The sequence below is a fragment of the Ovis canadensis genome, chromosome 7 (assembly GCF_042477335.2).
Source record: "Ovis canadensis isolate MfBH-ARS-UI-01 breed Bighorn chromosome 7, ARS-UI_OviCan_v2, whole genome shotgun sequence".
In the NCBI taxonomy this organism is placed as follows: Eukaryota; Metazoa; Chordata; class Mammalia; order Artiodactyla; family Bovidae; genus Ovis; species Ovis canadensis.
In genome coordinates, this window is record NC_091251.1 from 16,697,646 (window position 1) to 16,723,715 (window position 26,070).

Below are 26,070 nucleotides of genomic sequence, written 5' to 3' on the forward strand. Positions count from 1 at the left end.
GGCAAGCACAGGGGCTTTTGATCTGGTCTTTTCTGACACCCTCTTCTGACGGTATGCTGGGGGTAGAAGTCTAGGCTCCCCACTCAACCTTTGCTGGGTGTCTGGCTGGAGGAGAGTGGTTCTTATCTAAATGCTTTCTGTCTTACTAGACTGCCCTTTCCCGGGTCCTTTGGTTACAAACAGCAGGCTTTTCCTAGGCTTTATCTGTGTCTGTATCCATTGGCTTTTCTGAGGGGCTAGCTTCTTTAGCTCAAAGTCAGGAATAAAGAAGGCAGAAGGGAAAACCCAGAGAATTAAATACCAAGTTGTTCCATGGAGTCCTCTGGCCGATGCTAGTCTGCCTTCTCTCTCTACCTTTCAGAGTATTTTTATTTTTGTTTTATATAAATTGTCTAGGGTTATTAGTTGCACTTGGTGGGAGCAGTAGAGAAAAGTGTGTATACTCTACTCCATCCTTTTAGAAGTGGAAGTCTACATTTTCCTTTGAAAATGTTCTCTTAATCTACAAAAAAAAATGCTTATTCTGACAAGTAAAACAATAAAAAAAAACATATAAAGAAAACCTTAATAATATAAACTGCCTCAATTACCCCCCTATTACTATCCCCCCTTTCCAAGATAACCAATATTCCTGACCCAGGGTGTATTCTTTTAATCTTTTTTCCATGTTAGTGCAAACATACATAAACAGAAGTATGCACTTTTGTTTCTGTAAAAATGGTTTTCTACTTGTCAAAGACAAGCAAGCTTTGCATTGCACTGAAGTTTAGAAATTACTGCACTATTATTAAAACAGTGAAGGGAACATTAGCAAAGAGAACTGTTCAAAACTACAGACAATACTCTGTGCTTTAATCGTGTGGGAGAAAAACAAAGAAGAAAACAAAAAGAGAAAGGAAGACAACATCTAGAGATTTTTCTGAGTTTGTATATATATATACACACACACATACATATCTGAAGTGATTAAAACAGGTGTAATTTACATACTCTTTTGCACTTGGAACCTGATCCTGGGCCACATGAAAGGGGCTGCCCCGTGAGTGGACTACAGGAAAGATGCCCATGAGTGTCGCTGTGTGAGTGCCCAGGGCCACGCTAGACCAGGCCCTAACAGGAAGTGGGTCTTCCTTCTCTCAGGCGTGCACCTCCCATTGCCACACCTGGGGCCTTGAGGGTCCTGTTTGCTCACAGAGAAAACCCCTCCATCTGCACCACATCCTCACAGCTCAGGACTCCACCAACCAGAGCGGCAGTGGGGGGAGCTCTGGCACCTCTGTGTTAGGGAATGAAGCTGAGAAGGCTCAAGAGAGCAGAGCCATGAGACTTCCCTGGTGGTCCAGTGGCTAAGACTCCAACGCAGGGGACCCAGGTTCTATCAGTAGCTGGGAAACTGGATCCTACAGGCAGCAACCAAGAGCTCGCACACCCAAATCAAGAGTTTGCAGGCCACAGGATCTTGAATGCAACCAAGACCTGGTGCAACCAAATAAAGAAATAAAAATTAATAATGATAAAACACAGAGTCAGAACAAAAGACAGTGGCTCCCTCCCCACCAGCACATGTGATGGACATCTTGACACCTACAGTGAAATGTCAACTGATCTTTAGAGTCCTGCGGCTTCAGGAAGTGAAGTGAAAGTCACTCAGTCGTGTCCGACTCTTTGCGACCCCATGGAAAATGCAATTCATGGAATTCTCCAGGCCAGAATAGTAAAGTGAGTAATCTTTTCCTTCTCCGGGGGTCTTCCCAACCCAGGGATCAAACCCAGGTCTCCTACATAGCAGGTGGATTCTTTACCAGCTGAGCTAGCAGCTTCAGAAAGGAGGCCTATTTTCCAGAGGCCAGGTCTGAGGGGCTCATGTAACATTGCCAGCAGCCTCCTCCAAAGGTTCTCAGCTGCAGACAGGCTGCCCCTCTCCACTCTGAGTGACAGCAGCAGCACTGGCTCTTCCCCCTTTCTTCCCCCAAGTCACACGGTCCACTTAACATCTGGCCAGGAGAACAGGGCTTGAGTGTACACTGTTGGTTAGTCTTCCTGTTTACATAGTGGCTAAAGGCATAGCTTCTACAGCCCGTGTTCCAGTCCGGGTTCCAAGCCTTGTGAACTGTGACCTTGAGCAAGTCACTGACCCTTCCTCCTCCTTGATTCACTTCTTTGTAAAATGGATATAATAAATGCATGGCCTGATGTAGAGATTAAGTAAATTAGAACAAGGCCAAAGGCACAGGATAAACACCCCTAAAGTATCAGCTGGTTATTTTTATCTGCTTTTCCCAAACCCAGTGCTTTTCTCAAATGCACACAGAAACTGTGGTACATTGTGAAGATGCAGTAATTCACAGCCTTCTGAGCTTCATCACTCTCCTTTGATAATTTTTGAGCAGAGGGAATAAGAAGGTAGACAAGTCAGTGACCACAGTGGAAAGTGCTGGGGAAATGATCTTCTCTGAACAATGAATCTGAGAGTGGGAGGGAAGAGATGGATGGATGGCTGGACAGCTCGATCTAAGTAAGGGCCAGGAAAACGAGGTATGCACAGCAAATCACAGTTGTCTTCTTGATTAAAAATAATCAGCAAAGGGTGTTCTGTTTCATTTAAAGATACTATAGGAAAGTTTCTGAATCAGTATCTTTCATAGCATCTGTTATATCCTCTGTGACAGAATTCGGGAGGGTGGTGGAAGACTTTCTCTTAGGAATTTATGGAGGTGTGATATTCTCTATGTTAGAGATGGAGAAGAAAGGTTCTTCCCCCCTCACTGGGCTGTGGATCAGTGTACTCCTCCTGGTGAAGGAAGTCAATCATTCCATTTCACTGTGTCCATGTTCACTTCCAAATATAGGATGGCCTGGAGACTTCATGTCTCTAGGTCATTTAGTTCAGTTCAATTCTGTCGCTCAGTCATGCCCGACTCTTTGTAACTCCATGGACTGCAGCATGCCAGGCTTCCCTGTCCATCAGAAACTCCCAGAGCTTGCTCAAACTCATGTCCATAGAGCTGGTGATGCCATCCAACCATCTCATCCTCTGTCATCCCCTTCTCCTGCCTTCAGTATTTCCCGACATCAGGTTCTTCTCCAGTGAGTCAGTTCTTCACATCAGGTGGCCAAAGTACGGGAGTTTCAGCTTCAGCATCAGTCCTTCTAATGAATATTCAGGGTTGATTTCCTTTAGGATGGACTGGTTTGTTCTTGCCGTCCAAGGGACTCTCAAGAGTCTTCTCCAAAACCCAATTCAAATACATCAGTTCTTCTGTGCTCAGCTTTCTGTTTGGTCCAACTCTCACATCCATACAAGACTACTGGAAAAACCATAGCTTTGACTAGATGCACCTTTGTTGGTAAAGTAATGTCTCTGTTTTTTAATATGTTGTCTAAGTTTATCATAACTTTTTCCCAAGGAGCAAGTGTTTTTTAATTTCATGGCTGCAGTCACCATCTGCAGTGATTTTGAAGCCCAAGAAAATAAAGTCTCTCACTGTTTCCATTGTCTCCCCATCTATTTGCCATAGGGTGATGGGGCTGGATGCCATGATCTTAGTTTTTTGAATATTGAGTTTTAAGCCAACATTTTCACTCTCTTCTTTCGCCTTCATCAAGAGTCTCTTTAGTTCCTCTTCACTTTCAGCCATAAGAGTGGTGTCATCTGCATATCTGAGGTTATTTTCATTTCTCCCAGCAATCTTGATTCCAGCTTGTGCTTCATCCAGCCCAGCATTTCACATGATGTATTCTGCATATAAGTTAAATAAGCACAGTGACAATATATAGCCTTGAGATACTCCTTTCCCAATTTGGAGTCAGCCCATTCTTCCACATCCAGTTCTAACTGTTGCTTCTTGACCTTCATACAGAATTCTCAGGAGGCAGGTAAGGTGGTCCAGTATTCCCATCTCTTTAAGAATTTTCCAGTTTGTTGTGATCCACACAGCCAAAGGCTTTAGCATAGTAAGCGAAGCAGAAGTAGATATTTCTCTAGAATTCTCTTGCTTTTTCTATAATCCAATGGATGTTGGCAATTTGATCTCTGGTTCCTCTGCCTTTTCTAAACCCAGTTTGAACATTTTCAAGTTCTCAGTTCATGTACTGTTGAAGTCTAGCTTGAAGAATTTTGAGTATTACTTTGCTAAGGCAATGGCACCCCACTCCAGTACTCTTGCCTGGAAAATCCCATGGACAGAGGAGCCTGGTAGGCTGAAGTCCATAGGACTGCTAAGAGTTGGACACGACTGAGCGAGTTCACTTTCACTTTTCATTTCCCTGCATTGGAGAAGGAAATGGCAACCCACTCCAGTGTTCTTGCCTGGAGAATCCCAGGGACGGGGGAGCCTGGTGGGCTGCCGTCTATGGGGTCGCTCAGAGTCGGACACTACTGAAGCGACTTAGCAGCAACAGCAGCAGCATGTAAGAGGTCACTTTACTCCTCTCAAAAAATGACTCAATAAAGAGTAACACTGTTTTCAGTTTTGTATCTCTGGGTGTTGCATTTTTATTTGATTTGATGATATTCCCTCCTCCTTTAAATATAGCCCGGTTAATCGAGTATACTGTTTGAAGCCAGGCTGAAAATAGGAGCAATTAAATTCATTAGACCTTTGAGGGATAAATTAAAGAAGTGCACTTTTTTCCCCCAAGAAATTGTACAACAGTCTGAAACCTGATTCACAGCTATATGCCAATGTTCTCAACATTATAAGATGATATAGGCACTCAGTTTTACAAAACTATTTATACCTCGCCATTTTGAAGCAAAGAAACTTTTGCTGCTGAAGCAGGTATTTGTATGGATTTGAATAATGAACAGGAAAGCACCTGTAGAAACACAGAGTCTCTGTAACAGAAATACTTCATTCTTTAGGAAACAGCCAGCTGGGAACAGACCATAATAACCAAGTTGCCCCCAGTCCTACACTGTGGGCAAGAACTGACAGCCACTCTCTATCATGTATTTTCCACCTGCAACATGATAACATGGAAGAGGACACAGTGTTTATCATCACTTTCATCCTCAGATGACTTTTCCAAGTACAGGAGATATTAATTAACAGAATTATAACCTGAGGGTCCATTTTTGTCACTGAAAACATATAAACTTCTGAATTTATCTGTATAATAACCTGAATCTTCACTGACCAGCCACATTAACGGATGGTGTTCCTTTTATTTAATAAACAGTTTGCTTTATTCTTTGATAACCTTTTCTTTCATGTATTTCTGTGCCCTTAAAGTCAGAAATTCCTCCATTTCTCTTCTCTCAAACCAAGACACAGTCTCTCAATCACTGGAAAATTCACTTTTTATTTGTAGTGTCAAGTCCAGGCCCTGATACCCACATTAGGATTCTGGGATGGAAATAGAACAGCTGCCTGCCTCACCCTGGTTGATCTTCTCCACCATGTTCTACATCTCATGCTGAAAAGCAGATTTTTATGATGGCATATGGTAAAAGAGAAACAGAAATAAGTAATCTCAGATGGATAAATGAGCCCCAACCAGCTTGGTACATCTGAGGCGATATTTCTCAAAGGGGGGGTCCATGCATCACCGACAGCAGAAGAATCTCCAGGGAGTTTACTAAGAATGCATATTACTGGGCACCACCTGATTTATTCATTCAAAAATGTTGTGGGTAGAGCCTGGGAATTTTGCACTTTTGACATGCTCCTTGAGTGATTCTTATGCTCACTAAAATTAAGGACTTTCAGAGACATGTGTACCCCAATGTTCATCACAGCACTGTTTACAATAGCCAGGACATGGAAGCAACCTAGATGTGCGTCGGCAGATGAATGGATAAGAAAGCTGTGGTACATATACACAATGGAATATTACTCAGCCAGTAAAAAGAATACATTTGAATCAGTTCTAATGAGGTGGATGAAACTGGAGCCTATTATACAGAGTGAAGTAAGCCAGAAGGAAAAACACCAATATAGTATACTAACGCATATATATGGGATTTAGAAAGATGGTAACAATAACCCTGTATGCGAGACAGCAAAAGAGACACAGATGTATAGAACAGTCTTTTGGACTCTGTGGGAGAGGGAGAGGGTGGGATGATTTGGGAGAATGGCATTGGAACATGTATAATATCATATGTGAAACGAATCACCAGTCCAGGTGCAATGCATGATACAGGATGCTCAGGGCTGGTGCACTGGGATGACCCAGAGGGATGATATGGGGAGGAAGGTGGGAGGGGGGTTCAGGATGAGGAACACATGTACACCCATGGCGGATTCATGTTAATGTATGGAAAAACCAATACAATATTGTAAAGTAATTAACCTCCAATTAAAATAAATAAATGTATATTAAATAAATAAATAAAATGAGTAAGACAAAAAAAAATTAAGGACTTTCAGATTTCCTACAAGAGCTGCCTCTTCTAGACCCCAGATGATTGGGAAGTAGTATTCTGTTTCATTTAAAAACACTATATATACATATACATACATATACACAATGGAATATTACTCAGATATAGAAAAAGAATGAAAATTTGCTCTTTGCAACAATATGGGTGAACTTGGAGGGTATTATGCTTAGTGAAATAAGTCAGATAAAGACAAATACTGTGTGATATCACTTACATGTGGAATTTAAAAAATAAACTAGAGAATATAAGAAAAGAGAAAAAGTCTCACGAATACAAAGAAGAGACTAGTAGAGAGGGGGAGGGGGAGGAGGGGAAAGATAGGGGTAGGTGATTAAGAGGTGCAAACTACTATGCATAAAATAAACAAGCTACAAGGATATATTTGTGCAGCACAAGAAATATAGCCAATATTCTATAACTATAATATAACCTTTGAAGATTATGAGTCACTGTGTTGTACACCTGAAACTTGCAGAATACTGTATATCAACTATGTGTGAGTGTGAAACTTACTTGCTCAATCATGTCCAACTCTTTGTGACCCCCTGGACTGTAGCCCGCCAGCCTCTTCTGTCCATGGGATTCTCCAAGCAAGAATACTGGAGTGGGTTGCCATGACCTTCTCCAGGGGATCTTCCCAACCCAGGAATCAAACCCGAGTCTCCTGCATTGCAGGCAGATTCTTTCCCATCCAAGCCACCAGGGATAACTCAATATGAAAAAGAAGTGAACTCAATATGAAAAAGAAGTGAACTCAATATAAAAAAGAACTGGAACCAGAATACATATTGAACATTCCGTAAATTTAACTACCACACCCTGCAGCCCACTCCTGGATCTGGGAGCTCTATGGCTGCACAGAGTCCAGGAAATGGACAGATGATCATTAGCCAGAGAAACCTCACTGTGGCCTGGAGGTGCACCGAGCATCAGAGATGCCTCATCACTCTGATGGCGAGTCTACACTCACCACTGGTGATTTACAGAATGGCTTTTTTCTCACGTATGTGAGGAATATGAATAGAGGACAAGACATGGTTTTTTTTTTTTTTCCCCATATATCATTAAGACCATCATCACTAATGTCTTTTCAACAACTATATGAGCTACCATTTACTGACAATGTATACTAGACTCTATACGAGCACTTTTCAGAATTTACTCTTCACAATGGCCCTATGAGGTAAGTGCCATTATTATATCTGCTTCCCAGTTAAGGAGCAAAAACGTGAAACTTATGCACAACTCTCAAAGCTAGTCAGCCATAAAGGCTGGAATATCTGACTCCAAAGTCTGCTGGTGCCCTCCACACTGGAACTGATGAAGTGAAGTCCAACTTATGTCATGATACCTGAGGGGAGGTCAGCGCTGCTGTGCATTCAGAGAAAAGCTTCTCTCTCTGTGTATGGTTAAGTAATGGAATCAGGTAGCTCTTCCTGTTGTACATTCTTAGCCCTTCTCTCCTTTCCCAGACAATCCCAAGCCCCTATTTCTATATTCTTCCAAGGCATTAAATGTCCATTTAATTTAAGATGAGACATTATCTTGTTGTAAATGAGACTTGTGCTGGGTTTTACATGGACATGGCAGAATTTATACTAACCGGTGTTATTTTTAAGGCACTCCAGTTAGAGCTGCCCGAGTTATCAGTGAACACTTAACTGAGAGTGGACGTGGATAATGATACTGAATAAGCTTCATTTCATCTATTAAGACTTCTCAGGGGCACAGGTCTTGAGGCACTAGCCTAATGTGTTCCCCCTTTGCCTGCCAAAGTAATAAAGCCACTCTTTCTTTCTCCTCCAAAAAAGAAAAAGGGCCCAGGAATATTTGGTCCCTTATATTTGGAATACTTGGGCCCTTATAGTTCTCATATAAGGGCCCAGGAACATTTGGTCTTCCACCAATGTATTATACATAGTGCAAATCTCACATTAAAAAAATATTAGTCAAATGCTTTAAGCAAGAAAAATTAAACTTGCCTGCTAAGGAAAAATATTTAAACTTTTCTTTACCCATATACCACCAAACAACTGTTGGGAGATAATTTTCCACAGAGTCTCTTGAATTTCTGCAAATTTTGTGTATAGAGGCACAGGCTGCTTCTGTTCTGAGACACCTTTTCAAGGATGTTTATACAAAGAACAGCTTTGGAATATAGAGATTTGCTTTTTTCTTTCAGTTACTATGAGATATTAAATTTCTATGCTGATACATTAATTCATTTCTCTTTTTAGTTATGTCCATTTTTGTTTTGTGTAATTTGAAGTTGTATTAGCTGAATTCAAATTTAGAATTTGCTGTTTCTTTGGTGAAATGGCCCTTTATCATTTTGACATAGTCTTTTGTATTAATCTGAGTCCAATCAGTGGCTTAACAGTAGAAGCTTAATAATGTTAATAGACAATAAAGAATTACTACACCCTGATAAGAGTGACTATAAAGTATAAGGAAACTCTAGGTGGCATCCTATTTGAGAATTTGAGAGATTGGGAGAGATTATTTGAGAATTTGAGAGAATTCTTAAGAAAGGACAAACACAGGAGTTCAGACCTTGTGGGAGGTATAACTCGGACCACTGGATGGTAGAGAGGTTCACTGGTTTTCCCAGCCTGGAGCCGGTCTGTAGTCGCTGGGTAAGCAGGAAGCAATGCTATGGAGTACAGGTGAGGGCAGAGGAGCAGCAGCTGGGGATGAGAGTGTGCAGAGGGCGCAGGGCTTGGACGGGAGCCCCGAGGTGAGCTCTGGGTGGCCTGCAGAGGAAGTGAGCGAGCCAGTGTTGGTAGGAGGCCTTGGAAGAACTGGTTTCCACATTGAGAAGATCACAGGGAGGTTATCACCTACATTTCTGTGGATCAGAAAAGGTAACATAGTTCTACCTTTTGGTAATTATTTTTTTTCCTGGAGAAGGAAATGGTAACCCACTCCAGTATCCTTGCCTGGAGCATCCCATGGACAAAGGAGCCTGGCGGGCCATGGTCCATAGGCTTACAAAGAGTCGGACACGACTGATGTGACTGAGCACAATCATTTTCCTTTAGCACTTTAAAGATGCCATTACGCTGCCTTCTGAGCGCCACTGGCCCTCTTTGGCCACATCCTCCAATGTGACCTGATTTGTCAGTCCTATTGTCATTCTGTTGAAGGAAGTGCCTAATTTCCTACCTTCCTTTCCCCTCTCCTTCCTCTCCCCTCCCTTTCTTCCCTTCCCTCCTCCTTCTTCTTTAAGGCATTCTCTCTGTCACCTTCAGCAGTGTTCCAATGATGCACCTCATCGTGCTTTGCTTTGTATTTATCCCTTCAGGGTGGTGGTTCAGACGGTAAAGAATCAGCCTGCACTGCAGCAGACCTGGGTTCGATCGGTGGGTCAGGAAGATCCCCTGGAGAAGGGCGTGGAAACCCACTCCAGTACTCTTGCTGGAGAATCCCAGGGACAAAGAAGCCTGGTGGGCTACAATCCATGGGGTTGCAAAGAGTTGGACACGACTGAGCGACTAACACTAACCCTTCAGACGCTTGGAGAGCTGATTGAATTCGTGGCAAGGTTTTTTTTGAATGACTTTTGAAAGATTCTTGGCCATTATTTTTAGCCTATTTCTTCTTTTTTTCCCCTAGAAGTCCCACTGTACTCATGTTAGATCTTTTTATCACATTGCATCTGTATCTTCATCATGTCTTATATGTTTAATCTGGCTTTTAAAAAAGGTATTAATTAATATAGAGTTTGTGCCTGATAATTTCATTAAGTGGGTCATCTAAAGGTATCATTCTACTTTCTGTTTCTTTTCTTTTGGTCCTCCTTCTTGGTATGTCTGGAATTTTTTTTAAAAAGGAAACGCTGGGTTTGAAAAATTGTGGAGGCTTTGAAGAATCCCATCTATCTCCAGAAAAGGATTTACACTATTCTCTGTGGCAGGTACTTTGTTAGGCTTCGGGAAAAGAGGAGTAAAACAGATAAAAATTTCTGCCTTTACGGAGTTTACATGCAGTGGGGACAATAGACAATAACATGAAAAATCAATAATAAAGTAAGCAGTGATAAAGACTATAAAGTAAAAGTAAAGGGATAGAGGTTAAAGAGTGGTACATTTAGACAGGGTGATCAGAAGGGGACATTCTAGCTAAGGCTATATAAAATGATGGGGAGAGATGTGAAAATATTATGGAAAGGGTGATCCAAGCACAGGGAAAAACAAATACAAAGGCCCTAAGGCAGTGGAGTGCTTGACTTGTTAAAGGAACAGCCAGGAAGCCAGCGTAGTTGCAGTGGAGTGATCAGTGGGGAGAGGGGCAGAGATGTTGCCTGAGGAGGAAGTAGAGGCTATACACTAGAAGCTTGAAACCCAGAGGAAGGACTCTGGATTTTATTCTTTGTATGGTAGATAGTCACTGAAGGATCTTCAGGAAAGAGATGATGTGATCTTATTTAGACTTTAAGAGGAACATTCTGCCTGAGGTGTCTGGAACAGACTGCAGCAGGGCAAAAGAGTCAGCAGGGGGACCAGTTGGGGGGGTAGAATTGCAGGCTTCAGACTGGTTCCAAATAGGAAAAGGAGTACGTCAAGTCTGTATATTGTCACTCTGCTTATTTAACTTCTATGCAGAGTACATCATGAGAAACGCTGGATTGGAAGAAACACAAGCTGGAATCAAGATTGCCAGGAGAAATATCAATAACCTCAGATATGCAGATGACACCACCCTTATGGCAAAAAGTGAAGAAGAACTAAAAAGCCTCTTGATGAAAGTAAAAGAGGAGAGTGAAAAAATTGGCCTAGAGCTCAACATTCAGAAAACAAAGATCATGGCATCCGGTCCCATCACTTCATGGGAAACAGATGGGGAAACAGTGGAAACAGTGTCAGACTTTATTTTTTGGGCTCCAAAATCACTGCAGATGGTGACTGCAGACATGAAATTAAAAGACGCTTACTCCTTGGAAGAAAAGTTATAACCAACCCAGGTAGTATATTCAAAAGCAGAGACATTACTTTGCCAACAAAGGTCCATCTAGTCAAGGCTATGGTTTTTCCTGTGGTCATTTATGGATGTGAGAGTTGGACTGTGAAGAAGGCTGAGTGCCGAAGAATTGATGCTTTTGAACTGTGGTGTTGGAGAAGACTGTTGAGAGTCCCTTGGACTGCAAGGAGATCCAGCCAGTCTATTCTGAAGGAGATCAGCCCTGGGATTTCTTTGGAAGAAATGATGCTAAAGCTGAAACTCCAGTACTTTGGCCACCTCATGTGAAGAGTTGACTCATTGGAAAAGACTCTGATGCTGGGAGGGATTGGAGGCAGGAGGAGAAGGGGACGACAGAGGATGAGATGGCTGAATGGCATCACTGACTCGATGGATGTGAGTGTGAGTGAATTCCGGGAGTTGGTGATGGACAGGGAGGCCTGGCGTGCTGCAAAGAGTCGGACACGACTGAGCGACTGAACTGAACTGAACTGAACTGAACTGAACTGAATGGCCACCTGATGCGAAGAGCTGACTCATTGGGAAAGACTCTGATGCTGGGAAACATTGAGGGTAGGAGGAGAAAAGAGCAACAGAGGGTGAGATGCTTGGACGGCATCACCGACTCAATGGGCATGAGTTTGAGCAATCTCTGGGAGACAGTGAAGGACAGGGAATCCTGGTGTGCTGCTGTCCATGGGCTGCAAAGAGTCAGACACCACTGAGTGACTCAACAACAACAAATACCAGAGCTGACGGTTGCTTGTTCTGTAGAAGTAGTGGTGGATGTCAAGAGAAGCAGTTGGGTCTGGAAATGTATTTTTCAAGATAGAGGCAGCAGATTCCAGTGATGGTTTTGATATAAATTCTGCAGAAGTGGGTTTCTTGCCACGTGCACAGACCATCCGAAATACTCATATTTGCACCTGGCTATATGGCCTTTCTCTTGAAGAGAACCCATCACCAATTTATGAGATTCACGTCCACAAAACATGACTCTGCCCCTGAGGTCTGAGAGAAAAAGAAAGTAGAAAATGGTAGCTGTTAGGTTTGGGCCAGACTGACAGGTGGAATGGTAGCCACATTTCTGAGCCACAGTACCTGGGAAAAGGAGACACTTGGAGCAGATCTAAAAATTCTATTCTATGCGCAATAAATAAAGTTCAAACTCCTCACACAGGCATTCAAGACCTCACCCGACCCACAAAGGCTCTTCTCCCCTGCCAGTTAGGCTTGCGCTTGTGAGACGTCTCAGGTTAGAATGCCCTTCCTGCTCTTTTCCTTTTTTGGTGGTGAGGGCAGGGAGTTTTACTCATTCTGCAAGTGAAAGTTGCTCAGTAGTGTCCGACTCTTTGCGACTCTATGGACTACTATACCCTGCCAGGCTCCTCTGTCCACGGAATTCTCCTGGCAAGAATACTGGAGTGGGTAGCCATTTCCTTCCCCAGGGGATCTTCCCAACCCAGAGACTGAACCCAGGTCTCCCACACTGCATGTGGATTCTTAACCTTCTGAGCCACCAGGGAAACCTGCAAGGTTCAATATAAATAGAAGTAAATAAAAGATTTTCTGTAAGAGTTGACTTTCTCTTCCATGTTCCAGGAATGGAAGATGGAAAGTCCATAGCAGGTCCTGAGTAATCTTTAAATTCAATATGAATGTTTTAAACTGAATAAACATTCTCTGTTTGCCTGGTCACCCCTACGGCTTTGGTCACAATCACTCATCTATATTCCTTGGCCATTTGAGTTTGTGAAGCTTGACCTTCTAAAATCACTTTGCTTGCATCACTTCTATAGTTGTTACACACTGGGTACTTTATAAATATTTAACAAATTAATGAAGATATAAGTGCAGTATTTCCATACATATACACTTGTCACCAGCAGCAATTTGTCATAAAACGTTCTACACAATTTCATAGTGATCTGTTTTTATTATTTTCATTTTTTGCCCTTTTTCTCTGTTGCTACATTTTTTTTCTCTTATGAAAAATTTAACCCTGCAAGGATAGAGGAAAAGACTATTATCCAAACTGACTTTTGATTTTATTTGACCTGATTTCAAATTGCTCTTTCAGTTTGTTTTGTGATGAAGCAAATATTTCACGCTAATGCTGCCAGAATAAAAGATAAACTTTACTTTTTCCTAGGCTAAGGCTATGTGAAATAGGACAGTTGAATTTTAATTTAAAAATGAAGGATTAAATAAATACTTAAATCGTGAAATATTTGAACAGTTTTTATTAATAAAATCCACTCCTAAATCCAATCCTTAGGTCAGCCCTTAGGGAACAAGAATAAAGTGAATCCACCCTTTATCAGAATAATGTTTTAAAACCTATTTGCAGTTTACAAATACAAAAAGGCAGCACAGTCCGCAGGCAGGGCAGCTTCCACAGAGAAAAACTGAGGCAAAACCAGATGACTCATTGTTTGTTTGACTTAACAGCTGTAATACATATCCTTGCCAGTTTGTTTTGTTCCCACTTAATCCCCAGCTTCCCATCTTCTTTCTAATGAAAAATCAGCTTTGAAAAGTTGCTCACCAAATTGCCTGCAGGGAGTAAAAATTTCATAATGTAGCCCTGACTGATGAAATCCTCTGCTGGATCTTGTTAAATTACCCCTGAGAAGCAGTCAGTGGAGAGAGAAGGGAAAAAAAAAGCACCGGAATATTAAGTGACATGACAGACGGTTCTGGCTCAGTATGTTATAAAATCAGAGTTAGGCTATGACAATCAAGCTTCGATTTTCTTCTCATTTCTCTGTTTAGAAATTCTCTCCAAAGAAGTGTTTTGAAGTAGCGAGATGAAAAGCATTATGCAAACTCAAGGTATTCAACTCCTATGTGGTCTGTGCAGACCGCGAAAGGATCTTTACTTCATAGGAAAGACAGGAGGATTCTTCTAACCCTAGATGCCCCATCTGGATCTCTGACCTGGGTCATGGCTGCTCCTTTCATAGTCTCTGGGCTCGCTGCTGCTCGGAGCCATGACCAAGGGCACAGAGGCCCCATCTGTCTCTACCCCATAGTTCTGACACCGCCTGTAACTCTGTCAGAAGACTCACGGTTCTATACCCGTCTTTGGAGCTCTCATTCCAGGCACTGAAATCGAAGACAGATATGTCAAAAGAATCTTTTCATTTACTTCATGGAAAAGGGCAAGGCAGTGGCGAAGCTCAGCCTTCTGCAGAAGGGAGGGGCCTCTTCCCACCAGAAGGGCTGCCATGCTGGGCAGGGAGGAGGCGACAGGAAAAGTGCTTCTCCACGAGATCCACCTGGCTCTCCCCCCCAAGCAGACACGCAACCACAGCGACCACGGCCCAGGGCGCCCACAGTGTTGTCAAGGGGGAAGACACTCGCCCTTCGCAGAGCAGGCCTAGAGAGTCCAGTGATGGGGGCGGGGTGCAGTTGACCACACTGTCTTTTCCTGCTAACACTGGGCCACTGGGATGCTCCTCAACAGCAATTTCTGCATCTCTGAAGGGGAGCCCTGGGTACTGAGGAGGGGTTTTCTCTCCTTCACACTCAGGACGCCACACTGCTCCTTCCTTCCCAAGGTGAAAAAAGAACTTCAAGTGTGTGTATACATGTATGTATACACATATACATATATATGCACATATCTTTTGAAATATATAATGTATATTGGACATTGGGTATATATATATATAATATATCAAACACGATATGTATTGTACCGATATGTTATATGTGCACACATACATACATGTGTCTATGTGTGTGTACTTAGCAGTTCCCAGTTTGCATTCCTGTTCATGGCCAGAGAAATAATGAAGCTTCTTTTCTTTAACAGACAATAGGGGGCTCAAATAAAACAAAGCTGATGATTTACCAAGATCTAACTCACCCTTTCTCAAGCAGAGTTCTATGAGAGAATTATTCTCTACTGCTCTAAAACATGCATTATATGTAATGAAAGAATTCTGCTCTATGCATATACAATGGTGCTAGTAATGAATTATCTCATCTCTATGCATACAGAATGGTACTAGCTATATGTCATTTTCAGTACCACTCTTGGGAGAATTTAGAAATAGTTACATAATCTTCTGTGTCCTGTCCTCCACCAAAAGTCTTGGTCCTGCCTTTCTCTGCTTAGAGGGTAGAAAAAGTAAGCAGTAGGAGTGGAACGATGCAAAAGAAAGAACCATCCCTCTGCACTGCTGGAGCTGACTTCGCAATTTCCTCCTCTCTCTTCTGCCTCCGTCCTCCCCCGTCCAAGGGGTGGGAAGACGTTTGCTCAGACAGGGAGGCAATAGAATGCAGGTGCCTCTGCAACATCTGCAAGCACATTTTGGATGCATTCCAACCTGGCTGAAAGTGAAGTGTGTCAGACTCACTGAGGAAAGACTTAAAACCACCCATTTATATAGCGATATCAAGTGTACTTCACTTTATAACATGTGCAAATGCTTCCTATGTAATCAAAACAATCTAATAACAGAGATCTGAAGAACTGCTTTAAAGTCTGATATACTATTGATGCTTCAAGGGAAGACTGTTCTCTTCACTTATGCCCCTGAATCTCACCAGCCCTGTCTTGTCTGACCGGTGGCTGAGAGGACTGACCTCACCTTTGTCACTAGTAAAGAACCCATCCCTTCAACATGGATTATGCAGCTACTGTGCCAGGTACTGGGGACTAAAGGGACAGTATAAATAGTGGTAGCTTAAAAATAATTATGCTAATAATAGAACATACACAGCTGTGGATTACCTCCCTAAAATTCATTTTGCCTCCTCTAACAACAGCTCAACTGTTGAAGCATTAAATCCAACCTTGTCTGAAATCAGCACAGCCCCTGGGCCTTTGACCTTCCTGGGCGAATAAATGTACTTTGAAAGTTAGTCAAAGTTAAGTCATTCAGTTGTGTCCGACTCTTTGTGACCCCGTGGAATGTAGCCCACCAGGCTCCTCTGCCCATGGGATTCTTCTCCAGGCAAGAATACTGGAGTGGGTTGCCATTTCCTTCTGCATGGGATCTTCCCAACCCAGGGATCAAACCCAGGTCTTCCGCATTGCGAGCAGACGCTTTAACCTCTGAGCCACCAGGGAAGTACTTTATTAGCACTAAATGTACAGGCGGCTGTGGCCAGTGCACTAAACGCCGGCAGTTCCGGCCGCTGCACTAAACAAGGCTGAGAGGAGCTGCCCCATGTCCAAAGTCAGGGGCAGAAGCCGGGAGGATGCCATGCCCAAAGGGCGGTGGCCAAGAGGAGTTACCCCACATCAGAGGTCAGGGGCAGAGCTGAGAGTGCCAGGCTGCTACAGTGCAGGAGCTACCCCACGTCCGAGGTCAGGGGCAGTGGCCGGTAGGAGGCACCCCGCGTCCGAGGCCAGGGGCGGCAGCCAGGAGGAGCAACCCCACGTCCAAGGAGTGGTGGCTGCGTGGGTGCAGGAAGGCCTAGAGGAGCCATCCGACATTGAAGTTCAGGAAGGGCAGCAGTGAGGAGATACCCCTTATCCAAGGTGAGGAGCAGTGGATGCGCTTTGCTGGAGCAGCCATGAAGAGATACCCCACGTCCAAGGTAAGAGAAACCCAAGTAGGATGGTAGGTGTTGCAAGAGGGCATCAGAGGGCAGACACACTGAAACCATAATCACAGAAAACTAGTCAATCTAATCACACTGGGACCACACAGCCTTGTCTAACTCAATGAAACTAAGCCATGCCCGCGGGGCAACCCAAGACAGGCGGGTCATGGTGGAGAGGTCTGACAGAATGTGGTCCACTGGAGAAGGGAATGGCAAACCATTTCAGTATTCTTGCCTTAAGAACCCCATGAACAGTATGAAAAGGCAAAAAAATAGGATACTGAAAGAGGAACTTCCCAGGTCAGTAGGTGCCCAATATGCTACTGGAGATCAGTGGAGAAAAAACTCCAGAAAGAATGAAGGGATGGAGCCAAAGCAAAAACAATACCCAGCTGTGGATGTGACTGGTGATAGAAGCAAAATCCAGTGCTGTAAAGAGCAATATTGCATAGGAACCTGGAATGTCAGGTCCATGAATCAAGGCAAATTGGAAGTGATCAAACAAGAGAGGGCAAGAATGAATGTCAACATTCTAGGAATCAGTGAACTAAAATGGACTGGAATGGGTGAATTTAACTCAGATGACCATTATATCTACTACTGTGGGCAGGAATCCCTCAGAAGAAATGGAGTAGCCATCATGGTCAACAAAAGAGTCCGAAATGCAGTACTTGGATGCAATCTCAAAAACAACAGAATGATCTCTGTTCATCTCCAAGGCAAACCATTCAATATCATTCAAGTCTATGCCCCAACCAGTAATGCTGAAGAAGCTGAAGTTGAACGGTTCTATGAAGACCTACAAGACCTTTTAGAACTAACACCCAAAAAAGATGTCCTTTTCATTATAGGGGACTGGAATGCAAAAGTAGGAAGTCAAACAACACCTGGAGTCACAGGCAAATTTGGCCTTGGAATGCAGAATGAAGCAGGGCAAAGACTAACAGAGTTTTGCCAAGAAAATGCACTGGTCATAGCAAACACCCTCCTCCAACAACACAAGAGAAGACTCTACACATGGACATCACCAGATGTTCAACACCAAAATCAGATTGATTATATTCTTTGCAGCCAAAGATGGAGAAGCTCTATATAGTCAACAAAAACAAGACCAGGAGATGACTGTGGCTCAGATCATAAACTCCTTATTGCCAAATTCAGACTCAAATTGAAGAAAGTAGGGAAAACCGCTAGACCATTCAGGTATGACCTAAATCAAATCCCTTATGATTATACAGTGGAAGTAAGAAATAGATTAAAAGGCCTAGATCTGATAGATAGAGTGCCTGATGAACTATGGAATGAGGTTCGTGACATTGTACAGGAGACAGGGATCAAGACCATCCCCATAGAAAAGACAGGCAAAAAAGCAAAATGGCTGTCTGGGGAGGCCTTACAAATAGCTGTGAAAAGAAGAGAAGCAAAAAGCAAAGGAGAAAACAAAAGATATAAGCATCTGAATGCAGAGTTCCAAAGAATAGCAAGAAGAAATAAGAAAGCCTTCTTCAGAGATCAATGCAAAGAAATAGAGGAAAAGAACAGAATGGGAAAGACTAGAGATCTCTTCAAGAAAATTAGAGATACCAAGGGAACATTTCATGCAAAGATGGGCTCAATAAAGGACAGAAATAGTATGGACCTAACAGAAGCAATGGTATGGACCTAACAGAAGCAGAAGATATTAAGAAGAGATGGCAAGAACACACAGAGAACTGTACAAAAAACATCTTCATGACCCAGATAATCACGATGATGTGATCACTCATCTAGAGCCAGACATCCTGGAATGTGAAGTCAAGTGGGCCTTAGAAAGCATCACTACAAACAAAGCTAGTGGAGGTGATGGAATTCCAGTTGAGCTATTTCAAATCCTGAAAGAGGATGCTGTGAAAGTGCTGCCCTCAATATGCCAGCACATTTGGAAAACTCAGCAGTGGCCACAGGACTGGAAAAGGTCAGTTTTCATTCCAATCCCAAAGAAAGGCAATGCCAAAGAATGCTCAAACTACTGCACAATTGCAGTCATCTCACATACTAGTGAAGTAATGCTCAAAATTCTCCAAGCCAGGCTTCAGCAATACGTGAACTGTGAACTTTCTGATGTTCAAGCTGGTTTTAGAAAAGGCAAAGGAACCAGAGATCAAATTGCCAACATCCACTGGATCATGGAAAAAGCAAGAGAGTTCTAGAAAAAACATCTAATTCTGCTTTATTGACTATGCCAAAGCCTTTGACTGTGTGGATCACAATAAACTGTGGAAAATTCTGAGAGAGATGGGAATACCAGACCACCTGACCTGTCTCCTGAGAAATCTGTATACAGGCCAGGAAGCAACAGTTAAAACTGGACATGGAACAATAGACTGGTTCCAAATAGGAAAAGGAGTACGTCAAGGCAGTATATTGTCACCCTGCTTATTTAATTTCAATGCAGAGTACATTATGAGAAACGCTGGACTGGAAGAAACACAAGCTGGAATCAAGATTGCCAGGAGAAATATCAATAACCTCAGATATGCAGATGACACCACCCTTATGGCAGAAAGTGAAGAGGAACTAAAAAGCCTCTTGATGAAAGTAAAAGAGGAGAGTGAAAATGTTGGCTTAAAGCTCAACATTTAGAAAACGAAGATCATGGCATCCGGTCCCATAACTTCATGGGAAATAGATGGGGAAACAGTGGAAACAGTGTCAGACTTTATTGTTTTGGGCTCCAAAATCACCGAAGATGGTGACTGCAGCCATGAAATTAAAAGATGCTTACTCCTTGTAAGAAAAGTTATGATCAACCTAGATAGCATATTCAAAAGCAGAGACATTACTTTGCCGACTAATGTCCGTCTAGTCAAGGCTATGGTTTTTCCAGTAGTCGTGTATGGATTTGAGAGTTGGACTGTGAAGAAGGCTGAGCACTGAAGAATTTATGCATTTGAACTGTGGTGTTGGAGAAGACTCTTGAGAGTCCCTTGGACTTCAAGGAGATCCAACCAATCCATTCTGAAGGAGATCAGCCCTGGGATTTCTTTGGAAGGAATGATGCTAAAGCTGAAACTCCAGTACTTTGGCCACCTCACGCGAAGAGTTGACTCACTGGAAAAGACCTTGATGCTGGGAGGGATAGGGGGCAGGAGGAGAAGGGGACGACCGAGGATGAGATGGCTGGATGGCATCATGGACTCGATGGACGTGAGTCTGAGTGAACTCCCGGAGTTGGTGATGGACAGGGAGTCCTGGCGTGCTGCGATTCATGGGGTCGCAAAGAGTCGGAGACGACTGAGGGACTGAACTGAACTGAAATGTACTTAGTCACTCAGTCGTGTCTCACTCTGTGACCCCATGCGCTGTGGCCCACCCGGCTCCTCTGTCCATGGGGATTCTCCAGGCAATAATACTGGAGTGGGTTGCCCATGCCCTCCTCCAGAGGATCTTCCCAATCCAAGATTGAACCCAGGTCTTCTGCATTACAGGCATATTCTTTACTGTCTTAGCTACCAGGGAAGTCCAAGAATACTGGAGTGGGTAGCCTATCCCTTCTCAAGGGAATCTTCCTGATCTCAGAACTGAACCAGGGTCTCCTGAATTACAGGTAGATTCTTTACCAGCTGAGCTACCAAGGAAGCCCTAAGCCAAAGTTTGGTCCTATGTCACTTGAATCTAAGAAACAACCAACTCATGTAAAGGATAGTGCTGATAATAATGAAAAGGCAAAGATAATGGAGAGAACAACACACTGGTTCAAAATTGGGAAAGCCATACATCAGGGCTGTATATTGTCACCGTTCTTATTTAACTATACACACAGTACATCATGAGAAATCCCAGGCTGGATGAAGCACAAGCTGGAATCAAGATCGCTGGGAGAAGTATCAATAACTTCAGATATGCAGAAGATACCATCTTTACAGCAGAAAGTGAAGAGGAACTAAAGAACCTATTGATAAAGCCTAGTGATAAAGTTGGTGAAATAGGAGAGTGAAAAAGCTGGCTTAAAACTCAATATTTGAAAAACTAAGATCATGGAATCTGCTCCCATCACTTCATGGCAAACACATAGGTAAACAATGGAAACAGTGACAGACTTTATTTTCTTGGGCTCCAAAATCACTCCAGATGGTGACTGCAGCCATGAAATTAAAAGACATTTGCTCCTTGGAAGGAAAGCTATGGCTAACCTAGGCAGTACATTAAAAAGCAGAGACATCACTTGCTGTCAAAGTTTCGTATAGTCAAAGCTATGGTTTTTCCAATAGTCATGTATGAATGCAAGAGTTGGACCATGAACCAGGCTGAACACTGAAGAACTGATGTTTTCAAACTGTGCTGCTAGCAAAGACTCTTGAGAGTCCATTGCAAGGAGATCAAACCAGTCAATCCTAAAGGAAATCAACCCTGAATATTCATTAGAAGGCCTGATGCTGAAGCTGAAGCTCCAATACTTTGGGCACCTGATGCACAGATCTGACTCACTGGAAAATGTCCTGATGCTGGGAAAGACTGAAGGCAGGAGAAAAGGATAACAGAGGACAAGATGGTTGGATGGCATCACTGAGTCGATGGACATGAGTTTGAGCAAGCTCCAGGAGTTGGTGACGGACAGGGAAGCCTGGCATGCTGCAGTCCATGGGGTCACAAAGAGTTGGACATGACTGAGCGACTGAACAACAACAATGCGAAGAAGCCCATGAAAACTTTACGTGAAGGGGAACATAATATTAGGCCTTAAGACTCTAAGGATCTTATAGGAACCTTGCTATATATAACCTTGACAGAAGCAAAGCAGAAATTAGTGAACCAAGATCCAGAGAAACATCACTGAGAACTTTTGGCTCATTCTGTTAATCAAATGGAAAGAACCTTAGTCCCAATGGGGTACATGAAACAGAAACTATACATCAGACCTTAAACCCCTAATGCTCCAGAACAGCAAGACACTTTCCTGGTCAAGCTTGGAAAAGCCCCAGGATGAATAGACTATTCTTTTTTAAAAGCTAGATTCAGAAGCTTTGTGCAACCAGTAGAGGTATTTCTGTTGTTCTTAAGTTGCTAAATCACGTCTGACTCTTTGCAATCCCATGGACTGCAGCACGCCAGGCTTCTCTGTCCTTCAGTATCTCCCAGAGTTTCCTCAAACTCATGTCCATTGAGTCGGTGATGCCATCCAACTATCTCATCCTCTTTCACCCCCTTCTCCTCCTGCCTTCAATCTTTCTTAGCATCAGGGTCTTTTCCGATGGGTTGGCTCTTCACCTTAGGTGGCCAAAGTATTGGAACTTCAGCTTCAGCATCAGTCCTTCCAATGAATATTCAGGACTGATTTCCTCTAGGATGACAGGTTTGATCTCCTTGCTGTCCAAGGGACTCTCAAGAGTCTTTTCCAACACCACAATTCGAAAACATCAATTCTTTGGCACTCAGCTTTCTTTATGATGCAGCTCTCACATCCACACATGACTACTAGAAGAACCATAGCTTTGACTGTATGAACCTTTATTTCTGTTAGGTACTTGCTACTAAGAGTGTATGTTGCCCAAGCAATGATGTCAAAATAGTAAATAAGAAAAACTATCTTTAAGAGTCAGATGCAATAGAGATCAGAGACAATGCATGCTTTATTATATATCCCTGAAGCATAGCCATAAGGAGAGACAGCTTAGAGTGAAGGTAAACAGACTATCATTTGGGCAGCATGATGGTAAATCAAGCTGTGTTTAGACATATGCTCAGTTTCTGACCATCAGAATGGAATTCAGAAGTGCCGTCCCTCTTCCTTAATGGTGCACTCATGTATCAGGTACCTCAGGAAAATGCCTGCTGCTCAGTAGTTTATTTACTATCTTTTTCATTTACTTTTTTTTTTTTTAACACTCAATTCCAAAGCTTTACAAGCTAGAAGACTACTGACCAATTTCTTCACCTGATAGATTTCCCCAAGTAATGACAAAAGTTAATAACTGGAAGAGAACTTTTCTCTTAAATTCTGAAATTCTAAAAGGTCTCCAAATTACACCGTATTATTTGCCATAAAATATGCCACCTCATGTGAAGTGGATGGGGGTGGGGGGGCTCTCTCCACTGAGAAGTTAATACTTTTCTTTAAAGACGATACTACTGTACATTTTCTGTATTATTCACAGCTAATATTACCCCCTTGGGCTTCCCTAGTGGCTCAGATGGAAAAGAATCCATTTGCAATGCAGGAGACCTAGGTTTGACCCCTGGGTTGAGAAGATTCCCTGGAGGAGGGCATGGCAACCCACTCCAGTGTTCTTGTCTGGACAATCCCCATGACAGAGGAGCCTGGCGGGCTATAGTTCACGGGGTCACAAAGAACTGTACACGACTGAGGGACTAAGCACAGCACAGCATTACCCCTAAGAGCGAGTGCTTTACCTTTTAAAAACCACATTGCTGATACAAACAGCTCAGACACCTCAATATCAAAGAAACATAACCCAATTACAAATGGGCAGGAGACCTAATAGGTATTTTTGCAAAGAAGACACACAGATGGCCAACAAGATGCTCAACATCATTAATTATTGTGTGCATGCATAGTCATTAAGTCATGTCCAACTCTTATGCAACCCCATGGACTGTACTCTGCCAGGCTTCTCTGTCCATGGGATTTCCCAGGCAAGGTCCCATGGACAGAGCAGCCTGGCAGACTACAGAGTTGGATGTGACTTGTGACTAAAAACAGCAGCAAACGTATAACTGAGTCACTTTTCTGTAGACTTGAGACATCATAGATCAACTATATACATCAGTGAAAAATAATTTTTTAAAAAAATATTGCTGACTGTTTTCCACATTATTCTCTGGACAGTACATGTAGCGTGACAGACTGCATTTTCCAAAGCTGACCACAGAAATATCCCTGATATTGCCAGTCTCACTCTAAGAACTAGAGTTCATTTCTCCATTTCTCCATACCCTTGGACCTCGGCAGGCCCTGTGACTACTTCAACAGCATACAAAGTGATACCTTGTCAATTCCAAGTGTTACCTTTAAAGTGCTAACTTCCTGCTTCTTGGAATCCAGCTACCAAGCATAACTGCTCTGAGATTAGCATGCTGTGAAAAGCCCCAGGCTACCAGAAGAGGCCCCAGAGGATGAAACACCATGTAAAAAGAGGACAAGGAACCAGACATGCAAGTGATGAAACCATCCTGGGCAACTACCTCAGTCCATCCTTCAGATAATAACCCCAGTGCCAGCCACTTCCTTACTACAGCTACATAAGAGACTTCAAGACGGAATCCCCTGCCTGGGCCCAGTCAACCCATAGAAACATGTAAGATAAAGGTACATTATTGTTTTAAGTGACTAAGATTTCAGGGTGGTGTGTCAAATGGAGCAATAGATACCTGGAACAGACAGGTAATTTGATGATTTGGGTATCACTTAAAGCATAGTAGATGTGGGAAACGTTTAAAAAAATAATCATATTCTTATAACAACTACTACGTCAGCTAGAATTTTTCATAGCGATAAACAGAAGCTAATTCTGACTGAGTTAAGCAGACAAGTGTTTTGAAAGCACACTGGGTAACTCATGTCTCATACCCCCGACGACCTAGCTCCAGGCTAAGCAGGAATTAAGAAGACAAAAGCTATGGCCCAAGACCCTTCTGAGGAGGAAATCATTGACATCATTGCCGCAAAAAATGACTGACAACACCTGGCCTCTGGGTTTTAGTGTCACTACCTCTCACATCAGAGTCCTGGCATAGCTGGGCTCTGATGGGCCTCCGCCTGTGCTGCAAGGGGGCTGAGCAAATGAGTTTCCAGTGTTTTCAGACACAATACTGACAGGTAATCCTTGTCCCCATCGAAGTCATAAAGGTGAGAGTGACTTCTCCAAAAAAACAGTTTCAATTAAAATGAGTGACAAGAGCTCACCACTGCTACCAGGAATCCAAACGTGTATTTATATGAGTGTGGATGTGTGCATATGTGCATTATGCAACTCCTTTCCTTTTTTGTCATTTCTTTTTAATTTTTATTGGAGTAGAGTTGATTTACCATATTGTGTCAGTTTCAGGGGTACAGCAAAGTTAAACAGTCATACATGTACATATACCCACTTTTTAAGGTTATTTTCCCATACAGGCCACTAGAGAGTATTGAGAAGCGTTCCTTCTGCTACACAGTAGGTTCTTATTAGTTGTATATTTTATGTCTAGCAGCATGTATATGTCAATGCCAATCTCCAGATTTATCCCTCCTCCTCTTTTCCCCTGATACATTACATAATTTCTGCTTAATTGCAATATTTGCCTTCCTGATAAACCTAGCATTCTATAAAATTAATACTAAAATTAGCATTCATATTAAAACAAATACAACTTACAGGAAAAATATTATTAGGAGCCTCCCTCTTAAAATCTGTACAAATTTGTAACTGGGGTTATCAACAAAAATAATAGCAATCCTAATAAAAAGTACAGCAAAAAAGTTAAAGTCCTCATAGAGAAATACTACAATAAATCTAAAAATTTTACCTAAAAATACTTTAAAAGTGAATGTACCTTGATGGAAGGGGTATAAGGGAATGTCAGGCTGCTGAGTTATGGCAGCAAGGGCAACATGTCCAAAGACTGGGGAAAACCATGCTATGAACGCTTTCTGGACAGAGCAGTGGATTGAACTGAGCCACACAAATAAGGGGTGACTAGACATCGTGGACAATGCTGTATTCTTCACGCTTGCCATGCTGAGCTGTATAGAGACACCCTGTGATGAGCTGCTGGTACTCATGGAGGGAAACAGTAGTGTGCTGGTGAAGTCTGTCAGGACTTGCATGTTAGGCCACCATCGCTCCACTCTGTACCAGCCATGTATGAGCTCATTTGCATTTGCAGAAGCCTGGCTGCAGAAAAACAGAATGTTCCCTGTGTATGTGTGAGACAGAGAGAGAGAGAGAGAGAAGGTGAGAGCGAGAGAATTCACACAACCTTTGCAAGCCAGGTGTTACTGTTATTTCATAAATGAGAAAATGGAAGCTCAGAAGAACACATCTGACCTAGTTCAAACAGATATGTGTTAATTTGAGACACAAAGCTTGTACTTTCAGGTTTTGAGATCTATTCTCTTTCTACCCTATCTTGTCATTTACTAGGGAACCAGCTTCCACATCTAGAAATTCAGACCTACGTCT

General features: G+C 42.7%; 1 protein-coding gene across 2 annotated transcripts in view; it reads right to left on the minus strand.

Moving 5' to 3' along the window:
* Positions 1–958: 958 nt before the first annotated feature.
* Positions 959–26,070, minus strand: part of LOC138443263 (janus kinase and microtubule-interacting protein 2-like) — a 161,557-nt gene continuing 136,445 nt past the window's right edge. Inside the window, exon 7 of one of the 2 annotated variants that reach the window (XM_069595318.1) lies at positions 959–1,476. In XM_069595318.1, coding sequence (XP_069451419.1) covers positions 1,401–1,476 — 76 coding nt within the window. In that variant the 3' untranslated portion in view covers positions 959–1,400. Of the gene's footprint in view, positions 1,477–7,432; positions 9,142–26,070 lie in introns of those variants that run through there. The other variant, XM_070292458.1, reaches the window with a different exon arrangement.